This window comes from Urocitellus parryii, chromosome 1, assembly GCF_045843805.1.
Source record: "Urocitellus parryii isolate mUroPar1 chromosome 1, mUroPar1.hap1, whole genome shotgun sequence".
Taxonomy (NCBI): domain Eukaryota; kingdom Metazoa; phylum Chordata; class Mammalia; order Rodentia; family Sciuridae; genus Urocitellus; species Urocitellus parryii.
Window position 1 is genome coordinate 138495998 of NC_135531.1, and position 18695 is coordinate 138514692.

The 18695-nt window shown below is 43.5% G+C and overlaps 1 protein-coding gene across 2 annotated transcripts; it reads left to right on the forward strand.

The window, feature by feature from the left end:
- Positions 1 to 2438: 2438 nt before the first annotated feature.
- Gm2a (ganglioside GM2 activator) lies at positions 2439 to 15667 on the forward strand. Of its 2 annotated transcripts, none has more exons than XM_026400171.2 (4): positions 2439 to 2699; positions 7744 to 7905; positions 13512 to 13698; positions 14229 to 15667. In XM_026400171.2, exons 1-4 carry the CDS (start codon positions 2610 to 2612, stop codon positions 14375 to 14377), a joined length of 588 nt encoding a protein of 195 aa, XP_026255956.2. In that variant the 5' UTR covers positions 2439 to 2609; the 3' UTR covers positions 14378 to 15667. The 2 variants fall into 2 exon arrangements, with proteins under 2 accessions (XP_026255956.2, XP_026255955.2); XM_026400170.2 differs by having other exon boundaries at positions 2446 to 2699; positions 13512 to 13694; positions 14033 to 14314.
- The last annotated feature ends 3028 nt before the right edge of the window (positions 15668 to 18695 follow it).

Sequence of the window (18695 nt, forward strand, 5' to 3'; positions counted from 1 at the left end):
ATCACACATACAAATTTCCAAAGGTTTATCTTCCATAAACCTCTGTGACTTAATTGGACACTCTACAACTTGTTTCCATCCTTAGTTTTGTCCCCTCTTTTTTTCCCATCTTGAACAACAACAAAACAATCTCATTTTTTTCATTCAGAAATATTATCCAAAATAAATCTTCATAATCAAAACCTTTTTATATCTCTTTATCCTTCTTGCTGATTCTTTTCTGCCTCTTTGCTTCCTTACTTAAGGTTATAATTTAAAACAGCCTTTATGAAATTTCTGAACTTAAGACAAATTACTCCTTTTTATAAAGAAGACAAAATATGCTTTTTACATAAAATCCTCAGAGGACTGCAATGTGCAGCCCTGCCTGGGAACCATGGCCTGATGGTCTTGACCATGTTTGATTCTCACACTGGCTTCTCCCTCCCTAAAGGTTTCTTATTTTTCCCAAGGACTATTGAAGTTCACCTCCTCAGAGGGTTCTTACATGACTCAAAAAGGCAATTTATCCTCACTTTGTATTATCTTCACCTGATTTTTTTCTTTTTAATATTATCATTTGATAATATCATTTTGCTTAATATTATTTTCTTCCTGATTGCTCTTCTCTAAGTAATAGTGGAGATGTGGGTTTGCCTGTTGGGATAGGGGCAGGGTCTTTATCTTGTTCAATTACTGAATCTACAAGTGAATGAGTAAATAGCTTATCATTAAGAGGTAGTTTCATCATCATCATCATTATTGTTATTTTAAATCATCATTATTTTAAATCCTTGTTGTTCGAATGAGAAAATTGAGGTAGAGGGGTTAAGGTTCCTACCCAGTTTCTTCCAGCAGCAGGCAACAGGCCCAGGATGCAAGCTTGCGTCTACCTGACTCAAGCAAAGCACTCTCAACAAACCTCTGTCCTGTTCCTGCTTCCATCTATGTTATGGTCTTGGTTTTTAGTCACTGGGTATGCTAACTTCTGGAAGCTGTTCATATGGCGGTGCCAGATACACTAATCTAAAAGGAATGTGCTCACTCACTATGCAGTTTTCCGAGGTGGCTGGGAGAATGAACCTTTTACTGCTCAAGGCCATTGACCTTGGCAGTGTGATGATGGAGAGAATCTGGGACTAAGAGAATGGAATCCGGCAGCTACCAAGATGAAGGAATGATGCTGGAAATACTTCTTTGCCTAATTCTGGGTGATGCTCTAGGGAGTTTCAATGATGACATTATAGCCCCCACCATCCACCAAGGAGGACGCCCACATGGGCATCTCTCATACAATCTACAGGATCAGCTGCAGGAGAAATGATTTCAAGTAATGCTTCTGCCATGTACCATTTGGGCAAGTCCTCTTGTCCCTTGGACCTCAAATCGCACTTGTGTGTAATGAAGAGGTTCCGTAAGATGGAAGAGGGGAGAGTTTATCATAATGAGAGGATCATTAGAAAAATCTGGAGCCTAGTTGACAGTAAAGTACAGATGACATGTTCTTAGTTTTTGGAAAAGTGCCATGACATTTTAATGTTAAAAAGGGAATTGGAAGAGAGTTTCGAACTATTTCCGTAAACTTTTCTATAAATTTAAAATTCATTTCAAAATACAGTTTATTAAAAAAAAATAGGTGACTTTTAATTTTTACTTACGCACTCATTTACCTAACAATGACTATTAGGTTTCAGGCACTGGGTATCCATCAGTGACTAAAATTTATGGTTTTACCTCTTGTGAAGTGTACAATCTAGTGGTTATTTGGTAGAAATAATATTTCTATTGTTTTTACTTAAAGCAAACTTCAACTAGCAGAGTCAGGTTGTTTCATCTCTTAGCTGCGTGACTTCCGCAAAGCTAACCTCACCGCATTCCCTCGGTGCTAAAACGGGGCTAAAACCTAGATGCTCTCAATAAGGCCTTAGCCTGCCTTAAAGCATTTATAATAAAAAGACAGTGATTCGTAACGTGAGCAGTTGTCTATGCAGGGAGCATGTCATGTTTGAGGAGAAGGACTTGGTCGTGATAAAACTGGGTACGTGGGTCCTTAAGATCCCCGGGTGGTGACAGACACATCCTTGCCCCCGCCCTCCCGCTCCGGCCCCCCTAGCCACTCTCAGTTCCTCGGCGCCTCACGCTCAGCTCCGCCCCGCCCCGGCTCCCAGTCTCGCCCCGCCCTAGCGCTCAGCTCCGCCCCGCCCCGGCTCCCAGTCTCGCCCCGCCCTAGCGCTCAGCTCCGCCCCGCCCCGCCCCCGCACTGGGTTCCGCCCCTCCCTCACGCTCGGTTTCGCCCCCCCAGCTCTCAGCCCCGCCCCTCTCTGGCGCTCGTCCCCGCCCCTTCCTCGCGCTAAGCTCTATTCGGTTCCTCCTCCGGTTCAACCTCTGCACATTGGAAGGAGGCGGTTTACACTCGCGCTGGGGGGCGGAGCCGGGAAAGATCCTTCCAATTCCTACCCTAATGTCTCCCACTGGGCGGAGCTGGACAGGGCAGGGCCAACCTGCTGGTGGCTGAACTCAGCTTTTGCATAGCGAAGCACAGCTTTGCATACCCAATGAAGACAGGCATTTAAAGGCGCCGCTGGTGCTTCAATCCTTGTAGTTAACTCCGCGCGGATCCACCCTTCGCAATGCATCCCTTGATGCGTACTCTGCTCCTGATCTTCCTGGGCTTGCTTCTTGCCAGCCCTGCGGCCTGGGCGCGCACAGTCCTAAACCGCGTGAGTTCCCCCTCCTTTTAGGCGGCTGCTTGCAATCTCCCTACTGGGGTTGTGCGGGTGGGTGGGATATGGGGCTGTTTCTTAGTGTTTCCTTTTCTGCAAGCAGAGCCTCCCAAAGCGATCAAATATGGGACTCTGTGCAGTGATGGTGTGGTGCTCCATACTCTCTTGGAGGAAGTAATCTCGCTCCCGTCCTCACTCCTGCCCTTTCCTAGCGCCTGAGCTGCATAGACCCGCAGAGCTAAAGCACTGCTCCAGGCCCAGAGATTTAGCCCAGTACTTGATTTAGTCAAATACTTTGCTCCATACCCATTATCCCTGCTTCCCATTTCCCTGTGATGAGGCCTGGTGCCTCAAGCCTTCTCTTGCCCAAATTCTCTGAATTCTTCCTGGGAGGTAGGTGGGAGGTCTATACTTGTCCAGACCTGTGTGTGACCCCGCTGGTTGTGGGCCACCGAGAGGACAGGCCCTCCCACCTCCCAAACTTCCCCCTTCACTTCTTATTTATCCCATGCTGCAGACCCCTGGAAAAGGGAAGTTCTGTCATTCTGAGACCTAATTAGTCCCGTTCCATTGCCTCTTTGCTTCACAGCTGTGGACAAGACACGTCTGTGGTAGCAAAGGGACAGGTCAAATGCAGATCACTTCCCCACACCACCTTGGAGGTTTGTTCCAGAGAGAGGAACAGTATGGTGTAGGGGAAAGTGGGTAGGACCCATCAGAGGAGGCCTGGCTTCTGATCCCGCTCTGTTCCAATCCATGACTCCCTGAGTCTTGGTTTTTTCATTTGTAGAGTGTGATGTCTGGGTTGTTGTCAGGAAGGAAACTGACTTCTCTTGATCTCCCTTGCTCAGAGCAGGAAGACTATTTTGCCTGTTTCTTTTTCTTTTTTAGATGTTGATAGACCTTTATTCATTTTATTATTTTTTTATATGGGGTGCCGAGAATCTAGTGCTCACACATGCTAGGCAAGCACTCTACCACTGAGCCAAAACCCAGCCCCTATTTTGCCTGTTGAATGAAGGAGTGAGGACCTTTTGGCCTTATTTACACAAAGCCTTTGCACCTTGTCCCTGAGTGTGGTTGAGAAGCTACTCTGGGCCTCAGGCATGGCCACCCACTGTGGGGTCTGAGCTTGCCCTGTTCTCTTGTATGCCTTGTGTTTGGGTACCATCCCAAACCATTGGGGTCTTAGACTGGCAGTTTTAGCGAGGCTCTGAGACATCATAGAGATCACCCACTTCACTCAGACCTTTAGGGGCTCACTCAAGATCACACAGCAAGTGGCACTTTCAGTTTATATTTTCTTATCATGTATATATTTTCACTGAGCTTATGTGATTCAGAGTCCTGGCAGGATTCTGTGATCAAGGGCCAGATAAAGGTAGTGGGGTGACAAGTCAGTGTTTCAGCCTCTGGAAACCTGAATTCTAGTTCTGGCATTAACCCGACTCAGTGACTCTGGGCTATTAAAAAGTCTATTAAGCACCTTAGCTCTGTGGAGGCACATAGTAAGTGCTTAATAGACTTTTTAATGCTATACAGTGTTATTTATTGTATACATACTAGGTGTTATGCATTGAGTCTTGTGCTTTTTTTTCTAATACATTTTTAAATTTTGAAATAATTTTAGATTTATAGAAAATATGCAAAGATAGTATAGAGCTTCAATATTCACCTAGTTTTTGTTGTTAGCATCTTATATTATCAGCATACTTTGTCAAAACTATGAAACCAACATAAGTACATTATGATTAACTAAACTCTAGATTTTATTTGTTTCACCAGTTTTCTGTTAATGTCTTCTTCCTGTTCCAGGATCTGGATCAGAACACCACATGGCATTGTCATGTCTTGCCACTGTCTTGAGGCCTGTGATAGTTTCTCAGTCTTTCCTTTTTTTTTTTTTTTTTTCCATGAGCTTGAAAGTCTTGATGAGTTGAACTCTGTGCTTTGTGTATACAAATTTCTTACCCTCGCAATAACCCTGTGAGAAGATATAATTATGCCCATTTAATAGCTGAGGGAATTGAACCTTGAGGGATTCACTTACCTATGGTTTCAGCAGTGAGAACAGCTGAGGTATGATTTTAACCTATGTCTCTGATTTGCACAAATATTTCTGCCTCCATTGTCAGGTCTTTCCCATCTTCCATATGCTGCCTCTTCCCATGTGTTGGTCTAGAATGGGGATGGCAGATGCCTGGTACTCAGCCTGGCCCTGGGTGGGCATTGCTAATCCATCATATTTACTTTCCCCAGGGAGCCTGGATGCAGCTGCAGAACCCAGGTGGTACCTGAAAAGTACCTTGTTATATCTCCCCCAGGACCTAGAAATAGGGAAGGAGTTTAGGAGAGGGAAGAAGGATCTAAAGGGGTATTCTGGAAACTTCCCTCAGCTCGGAATCAATCCTCAATGTGAATCAGATTACTTTAGAGTTGGGAAAGCAGCCTCAGAGAATAGTGAGTCCTCCTACCTATTTCTTCAGCCCAAATCTTAACTCCAGGCACTTTTTCACTTGATAGTGACCTCCCAAGTGATCCCCCCTTTCAAGCTGTCTATTCACAACTATAAATCAGAGCCTGGTGTTTTTCTTCAGTGGGTTTTATTGCACCATGGTCAATTCAGCCTCCTGATTATAACCTATGAAGTCCTGTATTAAATGACCTTGCCACCCCTCCAGCCTCAGCCATGTTCCTCCTCCAACACATCTAGCCTGTTGGCTTTGTAGTGAGTGCCTGGTGAAGCTAGGCTTCTTCCTGCCGCAGGGCCTTTGCTATATTCTCTCAGCACACAACATGGCTGACTCCTCATCCTTCAGGTTTAGCTTTTCCCCACCACCCTACTTAAGTGGGTCCTTTGTTACTCTCAACATCACCTTCTGTTCTTTTCCTTTGTGGCACTCAAAAATTTTAGTGCTGTTTATTTATATTAGACTATAAGCTCCACAAGGCAGGGCAGGGGCCATGTCTGATTGTTTACCACTAATTGACACAGTCCTTAGGGCCTGTAGTTGTTGCTCCATACATATTTGTGGAATGAATATTGAAGGAAACATTTGCTGTCACCTATTCCGTCCTGCCTTTCTTAGTCATGGTAGGACCAGTCATTCCAAGGATTAGAAACCCATTCCAAGGAGCTCAAGTAAAGGGAAGTTTAACAAGTATACACGGAACTCAGGGCAGGAAGTGGAGGCTGGGATGTCTCATGGCTCTCATTTAGTGAGCCAGCGTGAATTTTGGCCTGGTGTTATGAGCTTGACATCCATGCTTGTCCCCTTGTGACAGCCTTGAGAGGGAGATAAAAATGCCTCCACATAAAAGATGTGGAAACTTTGGCTCCAGGGGGTTACTGACCTATGGAATTACTCAGGAAATGTGGCCGAGTTATGATTTCAGCCTGGGTCGGCTTGACCGGAGCCTTCCTTTGACATGCATCGCTCCAAAGCCATGCCCCTCACTGCTTTGTACACAGGGTAGTCACTTTATCTTGTTCCCCTTTCCACAGACCAGCAGAACTCTTCATTCTTTCTCAACGTCAGTTTGGTCATGATTCAGGTCTGGATAGAATATCTTTGCCAGCTACTCTTCCAACAGAAGATTTATATCCAGGAGATACTTATTATATTATTAATACAGTGTGTGTGTGTGTGTGTGTGTGTGTGTTTAAAACTTAGGGAAATCAACACCAAAATAAACCCAAATAACCCAATCAGTAAATGGGCAAATGAACTAAACAGACATTTCTCAACATTAGATGCTTTGGCCCCAACCCCAAACTCATGACCCAAGAGCACCAAGCCCCATGTCCCAGGGATGATACAGTCTTTTGTGTCTTCATTCTAAAATCAGAATCTGTCAATCTTTGGGTTAGGTGTTTCTTTTCCTCCACGCCCTCTTTGGTGCTGGGGATTGAACCAGATGTTGTCTCTTGTCCAGTCAGCTGTGGGGATGTTGAAGATGGAGGTCAGCTTGGGAGCATGGGACTGGCAGGTTTTCTTTTTAAGACTGAGTGTGGATGGTGGGACTCTTGACGGTCTCTTGCAGGTGGCCTTTGGGGGCTGGGAAAGGTGTGAGCAGGTGGGAGAGTTTGTACAGAGTGGGGTGTGTTAAAGATCATGAGGTCCTGTGGGAGTGAGAAGTGAGCCGGACAAGATAGTGGTAGAATCAGGAGACCTCCTGGGGGATCTGGAGGAAGAATGAGAGAAGTGGCTCTGCAGAGGAACCGAGGGTGACTCAAGTAGGGGGACGTGGCATGAGTGATGGAGTGGGAGTAAGAAAGCACCACCTGGGGTGGAGCAAGTCTGTTCCCTGGGGATGGTCCATCAACAAGGGGCCCACGGGGGATCTTTGCATGTGTGTTCTTGTTCTCTTGAGGATAGGGCTTGGGGTGCTGTTATGTTTCCCACGTGCTTTGTGTTCTTTGTTGTTCCTGGCCCTGGATTGAGCATGGGGTATGATGTGAATAGGGTCCTGGATGTGGATTTCAGAGGTGAGTCTTCCAGGAGCTTGTCATCTACTGGGATCCCAAGGCTGGCTAGAGAGGAGTGGGCAGCAGGGAGGGGGCAGATCCCAGAAGGCACCTGCCAAAAAACAAGGTTAGTTGTCTATTTTGAAGTTCAAGGTCTTTTATATTGTGCCCTATAATGTTCGATATACTATATAAGGGCTATACTCTTTTATTATAGTCCTGCCTATAAAATGGGTAGGACAAATGTAATCCCAAATTTAAGATAGAGGGTTGCAGATGGCTCAAAGAGGGGAGGTGCCTCATGTAAGGTTGTACCATCAGTAGGCTCACACCATCAGCAGCCTGTTCTGTCAATTCTTCTGACCTGAGATGGTTCCATTTTTTTTTTGAGTTCAAATATTTTATGGGATTCATGTATGTAATTAAAATAACCAGTAGCAATGACAATTCTTTTTTTTATCATTTCAAATGCATACGTATCACTCTGAATTTTTCATATCTTGATTCATAAAAACCAAAATAATCTGTCAACTTCACTTTTTTCCTCTTTCTTTGTTACTTGACTGTCCCTAGCCCCCCCAGCTTGGTAGCTTTTCCTGGGATAACTGTGATGAAGGGAAGGACCCTGCTGTGATCAAAAGCCTGATGTTGGAACCTGACCCCATTGTCGTTCCTGGGAATGTGAATGTCAGTGTTGAGGGCAAGACCAGTGTTCCCCTCACTTCGCCTCAGAAGGTGAGTTGGGGTAGGTGGGGAGAGGGAGGTGGTATGGGCAGCCATCCGAGGCCCTGAGAGACACTTGCTCAGGGAACTGAAGAATTTTCGAATCCAGCGATCCAAGAGCAGCACATGAGGCACAGATCCAGTGACTCTTATTAAGCTTTGTGAAATCTCAGGATCACAGTGTTGCAGGGAATCCCTGATGTCAGCCCAATGACTTCCTGAAGAGGGCATGGATGATTGATCCATTCTCTGGACGTGATGGTCCACTCTGGTTGGCAATTGGGTTTTGTTGTTGATGTTAATTACAAAGTAGTGACATATAAAGTTATAAAACCATGTTAGAAACTGTAGATGGTTAAAGGTCAGGAAATAATACAATCAATAAGTTGGGTGGCATCAATTAAAAAAGAACTTCTACACAGAAAAGGAGACAAGAATGTGAAGAAAGAGTGTACTGGATAAGAGAATATCTTTGCCAGCTACTCTTCCAACAGAAGATTAATATCCATAATATATATATATATATATATATATATATGAATCTCAGGAAAATCAATACCAGAATAAACTCAAATAACCCGATCAATAAATGGGCAAATGAACTAAACAGACATTTCTCAAAAGAAGAAATACAGTTGGCCAACAAATATAAAAAGAAATGTTCAGCATCCTTAATCAGCAGGGAAATGCAAATCTAAATTACACCGAGACTTCATTTTACTCCAGATAGAGTGGCAATTGTCAAGAATTCAAATAGCAGGTGCAGTGGTGCACGCCTGTAATCCCAGTGGCTGGGGAGGCTGAGGCAGAAGGATCGTGAGTTCAAAGCCAGCCTCAGCAACTTAGTGAGACCCTAAGAAACTCAGGGAGACCGTGTCTCAAAATAAAATACTAAAAAGGGCTGGTGTGGTGGTGTGGCTCAGTGGTTGAGTGCCCCTGAGTTCAATCCTCAGTACCAAAAAAAAAAAAAGAAAAAAAGAAAAGAAATAATGCTGATGAGGATGTGGGGAAAAGGAACATTACTCTGTTTGTGGGACTGTAAATTAGTATAACCGTTATGAAAAGCAATACGATGTTTCCTCAAAAGACTAGGCATAGAGCCACCATATGACCCAGGTACACCACTCTTTAGTATTTATCCAAAATAAGTAAAGTCAGCATACTTTAGTGAGTAATATAAGCATACCTGTGTTTATAGCAACACAATTAACAATAACCAAATTATGGAACCATTCTAGCTGTCTGTCAAATGGATAAAGAAAATGTGGTATGTATACACAAGGGAGTTTTTTTTTTTTGCATTGAGGAGATGCTCTATCATTAAGTTATATCTCTAGCCCTATCTCTCTATGTGTCCTTCTCTGTTTATTTAGAGATAGGTCTTGCTAAGTTGCCAAGGCTGGCCTTGAACTTGTGATTTTCCTGCCTCAGCTCCTGACCTGCTGGGATTACAGATGTGGGCCATGGTGCCTGGCTGCTCTTTTTTCTATTATTTTACTAGTCATAAATTTGGACCAAGACAATGATGCCTAGCCTGTGAAGGAAACAGAGAGAGGTCATTTTTTTTTTTTTTGAAACCACAGGAAACTTTGACTCAGATGTAGGTCTCCTTGCAGTCGTGAGATCCACATAACTCACTGTCAAGGTGGAGAAACAAGTCCTCAAGAGGGGAGAGGGCTTTTGAAGGGACCCAGCAGGTACTTGCCAACTTAGGGCTGGAACCCAGGATTCATCAGTGCCTCTGTGTCATGGAAGTGCCAGTGAAGTTGTGGAACAGAGAGGTTGATGATACCTTCTCATCCAGCCCTGCTTGCTTCTCTTTGAGCAAATAGATTGAGAACTAGAAATGAGTCATAGAACTAGAAATGACCCAGCTACCCCACTCCTTAGTATTTATCCAAAATAAGTAAAGTCAGCATACTATAGTGAGTGATACAAGCATACCTGGGTTTATAGCAACACAATTAACAATAACCAAATTATGGAACCATTCTAGCTGTAATCTCCAAGTGGTAGGCATGGCTGTGACCTCAGATCTGGCTATTGACTTAAGTTCAGTAACTTGTGCTGCTTGTCTCCAGGGCCTTGCTGGTTTGGGGTAGGGGTAGGAAAGGTGTAAGGGAAGCACTGCTCCTTCTGGTGGGTGCAGCCCCCCAGGCTGCCAGCTTGGTGGGAGGAGCCCAGGCAGGACTTGCTTCCCCCGTCCCCACAGCTGGGTGTTCTTGTTCAAGGCATAACTGGCTCAAGCATTCTCACTGGGGTATTGGAGAAACAAGGAGAGAGTGTCAGCCAAGGCAGAAGTCAGGCAGGCAGGAGATAGGTGTGTCCCATCCCCCTGCCCCACTCTACTGGGGATTAAATCCAGAGCCTCGAAAATGCCAGGCAAACACTCTACCACTAAGTAACATCCTCAGCTCACTTTTTTTTTTTTCATGATTTCCATTTAATTTTATTTTGGGTCAGGATCTTGCTAAGTTGCCCAGGCTGGCTTTGAACTTGCAATCCTTCTGCCTCAGTCTTCTGAGTAGCTGGGGTTATAGGCCTAAGCTGCCATGCCTGGCCCGAGACAGTTTTTGCATTCCAGGCATGATGCTAGGTGCTGGGAAGCTATTGTCCCACTTAGGAAGACCTTGTGAGAGAGACTGGAACTATAAAATACCCCACTTTTGAAGGTGAGGGAATGGAAACTGAGAGAAGTAGAGTAACTCCCCCAAAGGCATCCTACTAGAAAGGGGGAGAACTAACCTTCCAACTCAGGACCTCTGTCTGGCTCTTCCTGGTCAGAGGAGTAGGAGCAGGATTGTCAGAGAGGAGGGAGAGCTGGTGGAAGGGCTACTGTGCAACTAGGGGTTTGGATAATGGATGTGTCATAGAACAGTTAAGGCCAGCAAAGGAATTCAGTTTGAACTTGTCCATACAAGTTACAGGGTGTTCTGACTTGTCCATTCTTGGTGAGCCTGGAGGAGAGGAGCCAATATTCTGATACTTGGAGCAGTTGGAAGGCTTGAGTTGGTAGCCTGAGAACCAGCCTGAGCCTAGCAGACTGTGAAGAAATAAGTACCTCTCCAGGATCTGTCTCTTAGAAACAAAATCCCCCCCCCCCCCAAGCAAGCCTGGGATTCATAAGTTGCTGGAACGTCAGAGTGGAAAGGGATCCTAAAAATGTGGCTTCCTGCCATAAATCTACAAAAAGTTGGATGTTTAAGAGCTAACTTCCTGCTGCCTCTTCCTTAGCATTTCCCTTAATAGCTTTGGTGGAGCATGAATGAGGGGACAACTCATTTTGGCACTGGTGGAGCTCATGTAGAATTCATGCTCGATGTGTGCAAGGTACAGCTGGGCTGACCCCTTCTGGATGAAATCTGTCTTCTGGAACGGGAGCAGGACCATGACAGCACTGAGGTGTGAGACACATTCTAGATCTTCTCATTCAGCTTCTCTCAGGTTTTGAGGATCCTTTTGTGGCTTCCCCAACTGAGTCTGGAGAGCCTGCCACTTCTGCAGATAGTTTCATCTGTTGTAACCCAGCTGTGATTAAGACCTTTTTATTATTATTTTTGATTATATGACAACAGAATGCATTATGATTCATATTATACATATAGAACACAATTTTTCATTTCTCTGGTTGTACACAAAGTATAGTCACATCCTTCTTGTCTTCTTACATGTACTTAGGGTAATGATGACCCTCACATTCCACCATCTTTACTACCTTTATGCTCTCTCCCTTCCCTTTTCCCCTTTGCCCTATCTAAAATTCATTTAATCTCTCCCCCCGTCCCGCATATTATGGATCAGCATCCTTAAATCAGAGAAATTATTCAGCATTTTGTTTTTTGGGATTGGCTACTTTCACTTAGCATTATATTCTCCAGCTTCATCCATTTACCTGCAAATGCTATGATTTTATTCTCTTTTAATGCTGAGTAATATTCCATTGTGTATATACACCACATTTTTTTTTTTCTATTCACCTACTGAAGGGCATCTAGGTTGGTTACACAGTTTAGCTATTGTGAATTGTGCTGCTATAAACATTGATGTGGCTGTGTTCCTATAGTATGCTGATTTTAAGTCCTTTGGGTATAGACTGAAGAGAGGGATAGCTGGGTCAAATGGTGGTTCCATTCCAAGTTTTCCAAGGATTCTCCATACTGCTTTTCATATTGGCTGCACTAATTTGCAGTTCCACCAGCAGTGTATGAGTGTACCTTTTCCCCCACATCCTCTCCAACACTTAATACTGTTTGTATGCATAATAGCTGCCATTCTGACTAGAGTGAGATGAAATCTTAGAGTAGTTTTGACTTGCATTTCTCTAATTTTTGAATATTTTTTCATGTACTTGTTGATTGATTATATATTATCTTCTGAGAAGGCTCTGTTCAGTTCCTTGGCTCATTTATTGATTGGGTTACTTGTATTTTTTTTGATATTAATATTTTTGAGTTCTTTATATATTCTAGAGATTAGTGCTTTATCTCATGTGTGTATGATACAAATTTATTCCCAATTAGTAGGCTCTCTATTCACCTGATTGTTTCTTTTGCTGTGAAGAAGCTTTTTAGTTTAAATCCATCCCATTTATTGATTCTTGATGAATCTTGCTCCTAGACTTATTGAGGAAGTGGAGATTTGGGCCTACTTTTTCTTCTAATAGACACAATATCTCTGTTTTAATTCCTAGGTTCTTGATCCACTTTGAGTTGAGTTTTGGGCATGGTGAGAGATAGGGGTTTAATTTTATTCTGTTGCATATGGATTTCCAATTTTCCCAGCACCGTTTCTGTCAGAAGTATAGCTGATAGGCTTTTCCTTGGTCACCAACTCCAGTCATTGCTTAAAACTGTCTGAAGTCCTGTGTAGAAGAGTTCTGCAGACAAGATGGGCTCAGAAGAAGCCAGGAAACAATGCCACAGTGAAGCCAGTTAGTGCAATTTCAGCGGCAAGTGTTAGTTTTAATCAATGGGTAGTGACAACTTCAAGAATTCTAAAATTGAGCCATGCTCAGTAGAACATGCCTTTAATCCCAGCCATTCAGGAGGCTTGGGGTAGGACAATTGCAAGTTTGAGGACAGTCTGAGCAACTTAGTGAGACTTGGTCTCAAAAAATAACAAGGGCTGGGGTATAGGTCAGTGGTAGAGAACCCTTAGGTTCAATTCCCAGTACTGGAAATTAACATTCAGTGATTAAATTAACATTCAATGATTAACGCCTACCATGAGCACAGGAAAGGATATTGTGCTGGGGCATGTACCATAATATTGTCCTTCTGGGATCAGGCGTGGTGGTGCATACCTGTAATCCCAACAACTTGGGAGGCTGAAGCAGGAGGATTGTAAGTTCAACGCCAGCCTCAGCAACTTAGCAAGGCCCAAAGCAACTTAGTGAGACCCTATCTGTAGACAAAATATAAAAAGGGATGGGGATGTGGCTCAGCGGTTAAATGCCCCTGGGTTTACTCTCTAGGACCAAAAAAAAAAAAAAAAAAAAATCCTGTCCAGTTAAATATTCTATGATTAAAACTTAATACTGACCTCTAAAGAGGTTGGGGAGCTGGTGTGTTTGGCACCAGATTTACACTTGTAGCCTTTTTCAAATCCTTTCTCATCAGGTAGAATTAACGGTGGAGAAGGAAGTGGCTGGCTTCTGGGTCAAGATTCCATGTGTGGAGCAGCTTGGCAGCTGTACCTATGAAGACTTCTGTGATGTGCTTAACACCGTAATTCCCCCTGGGGAGCCCTGCCCAGAGCCCCTACACACCTATGGACTTCCCTGTCACTGTCCCTTCAAGGAAGTATGTACTTAACAAGGTTGGGTGGAACAAGGTTGGGTGGTGGGGAGCGTTACTTCTGTGGCTGGAGTAAAGAGGGGGTTTGGAGAGGAGAGTCTTTGCGTTCTCCTCTTAGATGTGTTGGTGTGGGGATATGTAAGAATTGCTTATCTTGGGGTGAAGTGGAGAACTTGAACTTAGCTGTGACCTCCAGGGTCCTTTTGATGCTATGGCAATCTCTAAGCTTGTGTGGACCCAGGAGAATGGGAGAAGGGGAGTTTATGGCAGTCCTCGAGGTGGCTCCAGGAAGGAGAGTCCTGTCATTGGGTTCCCCTGACCCATGCTCCACTTCTTTCTCACAGGGTACCTACTTGCTGCCCAAGAGTGATTTCACAGTGCCTGACCTGGAGCTTCCCAGCTGGCTCAGCACCGGGAACTACCGCATCGAGAGCGTCCTGAGCAGTGGCGGGAAGCGTCTGGGCTGTGTCAAGATCTCTGCATCTCTAAAGGGCAAATAAAGTGGCAGCAGCCACAGCAGAATGCAGGGATAGAAGGAAGGCCTTTGTCTTCCTTCGCCTTGTTTGCTGAGGCCCAATTCTGACTCTCTGCGTGTCTTCAAGCCCTTTTCTGTGATGATTCTGCCGAGCTCACTGAATATCCTTATGTGCCACTTACATTTCAAGCTGGGACAAGCAGCTCTGAACTAAGGGAGGATGAGTGTGGCAGTTCCCAAGAGCCCAGATTGTCTGTGGTCTAGCCACATCATTCTCCTCCTCATCCAGATAACTTTTTAAGAGCTTCTTTTATTTCCAAGGAAAGGAAACCAACATGTTTGGGGACTTTAAGTTCAGACTGACCCAGTCTTGGCCTCTAGAAGTACCTTTTTAACTTTCTCTTTCTTTTTGTCACTAACTGAAAAGTAGAGTTCAGGGTATTAACATTTTTCATCCTACTCCAACCCCCTCCTATAGTAAAGGGGCCGAAGTAGTTGATCTCCATCTGTTCCTCCATTAACTTCTATAATTAATTTTGCATTCTTTTCTAGGTTTGCCTGACACTGGGGCACAGTGTATCCTGGAGAGGCAGGGTGTATGTGGTTGAGGTTTCCTTGCAGGAGTTATTTTAGGAATGCTGTAGTTGTTTACAATCAGTCACCTATTCTGGTGGCTTCAGGGCCAAGCAAGAGACATCCGTGAGCAAGAAGGAGCACTAGAAACATGCTGCTTCCAGGTGTGACCTTTGGATAAAGATAATACATGCCATGGATACAATAAGCACTCCTCATACTATACAAAATAAATAAATAAATAACTGCACTGATACAAGGCAGCTGAGCTCCAGTCTGCAGTTGGAGATATGATATAGTGGAGGATGTACTTCAGTCCATAAGGGGCAATTGCATTCTAGCTGATGAGTGCCATATAAAAATGTTCTGGGTCCAGAAACACCAGATAGTCACATTATTTTCCCCTAGAGAGGCCAAAAATGCTGATTTTTAAATATGAAATTTTACAATTTTTATGTATTGGCAACTACTTGTTCTTTTTTATACACTGTTGGGGCCAAAGGGGCCAAATGTACTTGTCTGGGGAAATCTGGCCCATGGATGGCCAGTTTGCAACCTCTAAGATAAGACTGTCAAGACGACTCCACTAGCACCATTACTCCCTCCATAGGGCCAAATCCATAGTGCCTGGCCCCAAGGAGATCTGCCAGTGCTGGAAGAGGTGTAGGTGGCCTCTCAGCAGTGACCTGCAAGGATCTTGAGGCTACTTGCTCCAGCATTGGAGTCCCTTCAGGTGAGGGACTGATGCTGAAGAATTGGCCACTCCAGCAGCTGCCTTGTGCAGCAGAGATCTGATGAAGAGAAGGTGGATTTTAGGTCAGGCTGCCTGGATTTGTCCACTACCCTGTTGTGCTGTGATAGCTTTCTGAACCATGGACAGCCCCACATGCCAGGCTTATTTGAAGCCTGAATTGGCAATAAATCTTTTTTAACTTGCTGAGAGTTCCTCCTTTGTCTCGGCCGTATGTTTCTTTGGGTATATCTGGGGATTTCAGATGCTTGCTTGCTGTGGGCCGTTTCTGCTGGAAGTGTTTCGTGCAGTGGTCCAGGTGAGCTGAGTTGAGGCATCGCTGGGGACTAGTGATTCTGCTGTTGTCTGGAGCCCTCGTTTCCCTCTGCTAATCCCTGCGCAGCTTCCTAGGGATGCTGTTTTTCCTTCCCGTCACATCATGACCTCGGTGATCTTTCCCCCTGTCCTTAGATCTTTCTCAGTTGTTTACTGGTCCACATTACTGGGATCTCATTGGCTCAGGTAAGATTTGTGTTTGCCTTGCTCATGGCTCAGATGCTCCCTTGGGGTTTCTTGGGGGTGAGAAGTGAGAGGTGGCTTCTCAAATCATAAGACAAAGTGGACTTTTTAATAAATGTTGCTTCGCCTACTCAAAAGTCATTTGGAAAAAGTTGAAATTAGATCCATACTTTATAGCAGTGGAAGGTTGGACTCCCAAATGGACCTGGCTCTGTACGAAAATGAAACCATACAAATACGAAAATGAAACCATACAAATACGAAAATGAAACCATACAAATACTAACACCTGAAAAATCCAGTGGCACTAGAAGGTTGGTAAGTAAGTCTGACTACATAAAGAGAGGAAAAAAAATATTTGGCAAAAAACACCATAAAGTCAAAAAGACTTGGAGAAAATATTTGCAGTGTATGTTCTAGACAGAAGGTTAATATTCCTACTACAAAAAGTAAACTAAAAATTAAGGAGCAAAGTAATTTTTTAAAAACCTGATAGAAAAAAATGATCACACTCAAATATATAAAAATGAACCATAAACAATGAAAAACATATCTAAACTCATGGTTAGAGAAATCCGAGGTAAAATGATACTGGGAGGGGGCTGGGGATGGAGCTCAGTAGAAGAGCACTTGCTGGGCAAGTTCAAGCCCCTTGGTTCAGTCCCCAGCACCATGTAATACCATTTAGTATCTGTTATTGGGCTGCTGAAAGCTAAGAAAGTATTTCAGCATGTCCTGTTAAGCAAGGCTGCAGAGAAGCAGCCCTTCTCATTGCTGGTGGAAATGCAAGTGGAAACCACCTACCACAGTTAGGATCTTGAATGTCCCCCAAAGACCTGTGCTTTAAAGACTTAATCATCAGCCTGTGGCACTATTGGGAGGTGGTGGAACCTTTAGTAGGTGGGTCCTAGTGGACAGGAGCCAGGTTGTGTGCCCTTGAAAGGGCTATTGGGACCCTGGTTGCTTTCTGCATCCTGGCTGCCAGGAGGTGAGCAGCTTTCTCCACCACATACTCCTCCATGACGTATTGCCTTGTCATAGACCCAAAGGAATGTGACCAAGTGACCATGGAATGAAACCTCTTAAGTGATGAGACAAACCTTTCCTCCTTAGAGTTGATTATCTTAGCTGTTTTTCACAATGAGGGAAAACTGACTAGCATAACTCCTTCTGTAGGGGAATTTGTATGTTACTTCCAGAACCCCCTGGGATACCAAAATTTGTAGATGTTCAAGTCCCTTATATAACATCCTCTTGCACTTTTAAAAAATTGTCCTGGGGATTGAATCTGGGACCTTGAGCATATTAGACAACTGCTCTGTCAATGCCCTATATCCCCAGTCTTTTTAAAAAACTTTATTTTGAGATAGAATCTTGCAATTCTGCTTCAACCTCCTGAATAGCTGGAAGTATAGGCATGTACCACCATGCTGGCTTGCTCTTCCATATTTTATTGTATTTATTTTTATTTTTTAAATTTAACATGTGATGACATTATAATGGTAGGGTAGCACAGTTTTTTTTGATACATATGAACATTGTGTAATGTTTAAGTCAGGTTAAACATTTATCATTTATTTTTGTAGTTGTAGGTGGACAGCATGCCCTTATTTTATTTGGTCATTTTTATGTGATGCTGAGGATCCAACCCAGGTCCTCACATATGCTGGGCAAGTGCTCTACCACTGAGCCCCAGCCCCAGCCCCAGCCCCAGCCCCCATTTATCACTTATTTATGATGAAAACATTCAAACTCCTAGCTTTTTGAAATATACAGTATGTTATCACTAGCTATACACATCTATTTATATAACAACATAACTGAAGTTCTTATTCCTATGATTTTTTTTCACCCATTGATCAATCTCCACATCCCTTCCTTTCTGTTTCTCTTTCCCAGCTTTGAGAACATTCTATTCCCAATCAATCAACTTTTTTTCTACATTCCTATGAAATCAACTTTTTTCCTCACAATTGAGATCATGCAGTACTTGTCTTTCTGTGCCTTCCCTGCATATTTTAAATAATATCTAGATTGCTTATATTGCCTAATACATGTAAATGCTATGTAAAAAGTTGTTATCATATATTATTTAGGGAATAATAACAAAAAATCTGTATATGTTCAGTACAGACACAATTTTCTTTTTTTTTGAAGAAAAATGTTGATATGCAATTGAATCCATAGATGTGGAACCCATGCACATGGAGGGCTTGTATTGATAAAATTACAAAAACATCCTTTGACCCAACTTCTGGGAATTTTTTCTGAAGATACAACTCCAACCATAAAAAGCACATATGCATGCAGTTTTTCATTATCATGCTGTGATCACAAATAGTAAAAACAACATAAATGTCCCTATATAAGGGACTGAATAAATCTTGACAGGTCATTTTAGTTGTAAAGAAGGAGAAAGATCTTCATGAGTTCTTTTCAAGATACATTGTTAAAAGTGCAAAACCCAAAGTGTAATAAGTATATGTTATGTTTTGTGTAAGAAAGACAAGAATATAAGACAAGATACATGAATCTGCTCATCTGTGCAAAGTAAACAAGCACAGATTACCCAGAAATGAATGAGATTATTTACCTATGGAGGGTGGGTGGGAATAGAGGGGAAAGAGGCGGTGTGTGTGTGTGTGTGTGTGTGTGTGTGTGTGTGTGTGAGAGAGAGAGAGAGAGAGAGAGAGAGAGAGAGAGAGAGAGA

Excerpts from the sequence above, each read along its gene's own strand:
- Gm2a (XM_026400170.2), top strand. The coding sequence starts at position 2,610 with ATGCATCCCTTGATGCGTACTCTGCTCCTGATCTTCCTGGGCTTGCTT. Across the intron at positions 2,700-7,743 it reads CGCGCACAGTCCTAAACCGC|CCCCCCCAGCTTGGTAGCTT; the intron begins GTGAGTTCCCCC and ends GACTGTCCCTAG. Across the intron at positions 7,906-13,511 it reads CCCTCACTTCGCCTCAGAAG|GTAGAATTAACGGTGGAGAA; the intron begins GTGAGTTGGGGT and ends CTTTCTCATCAG.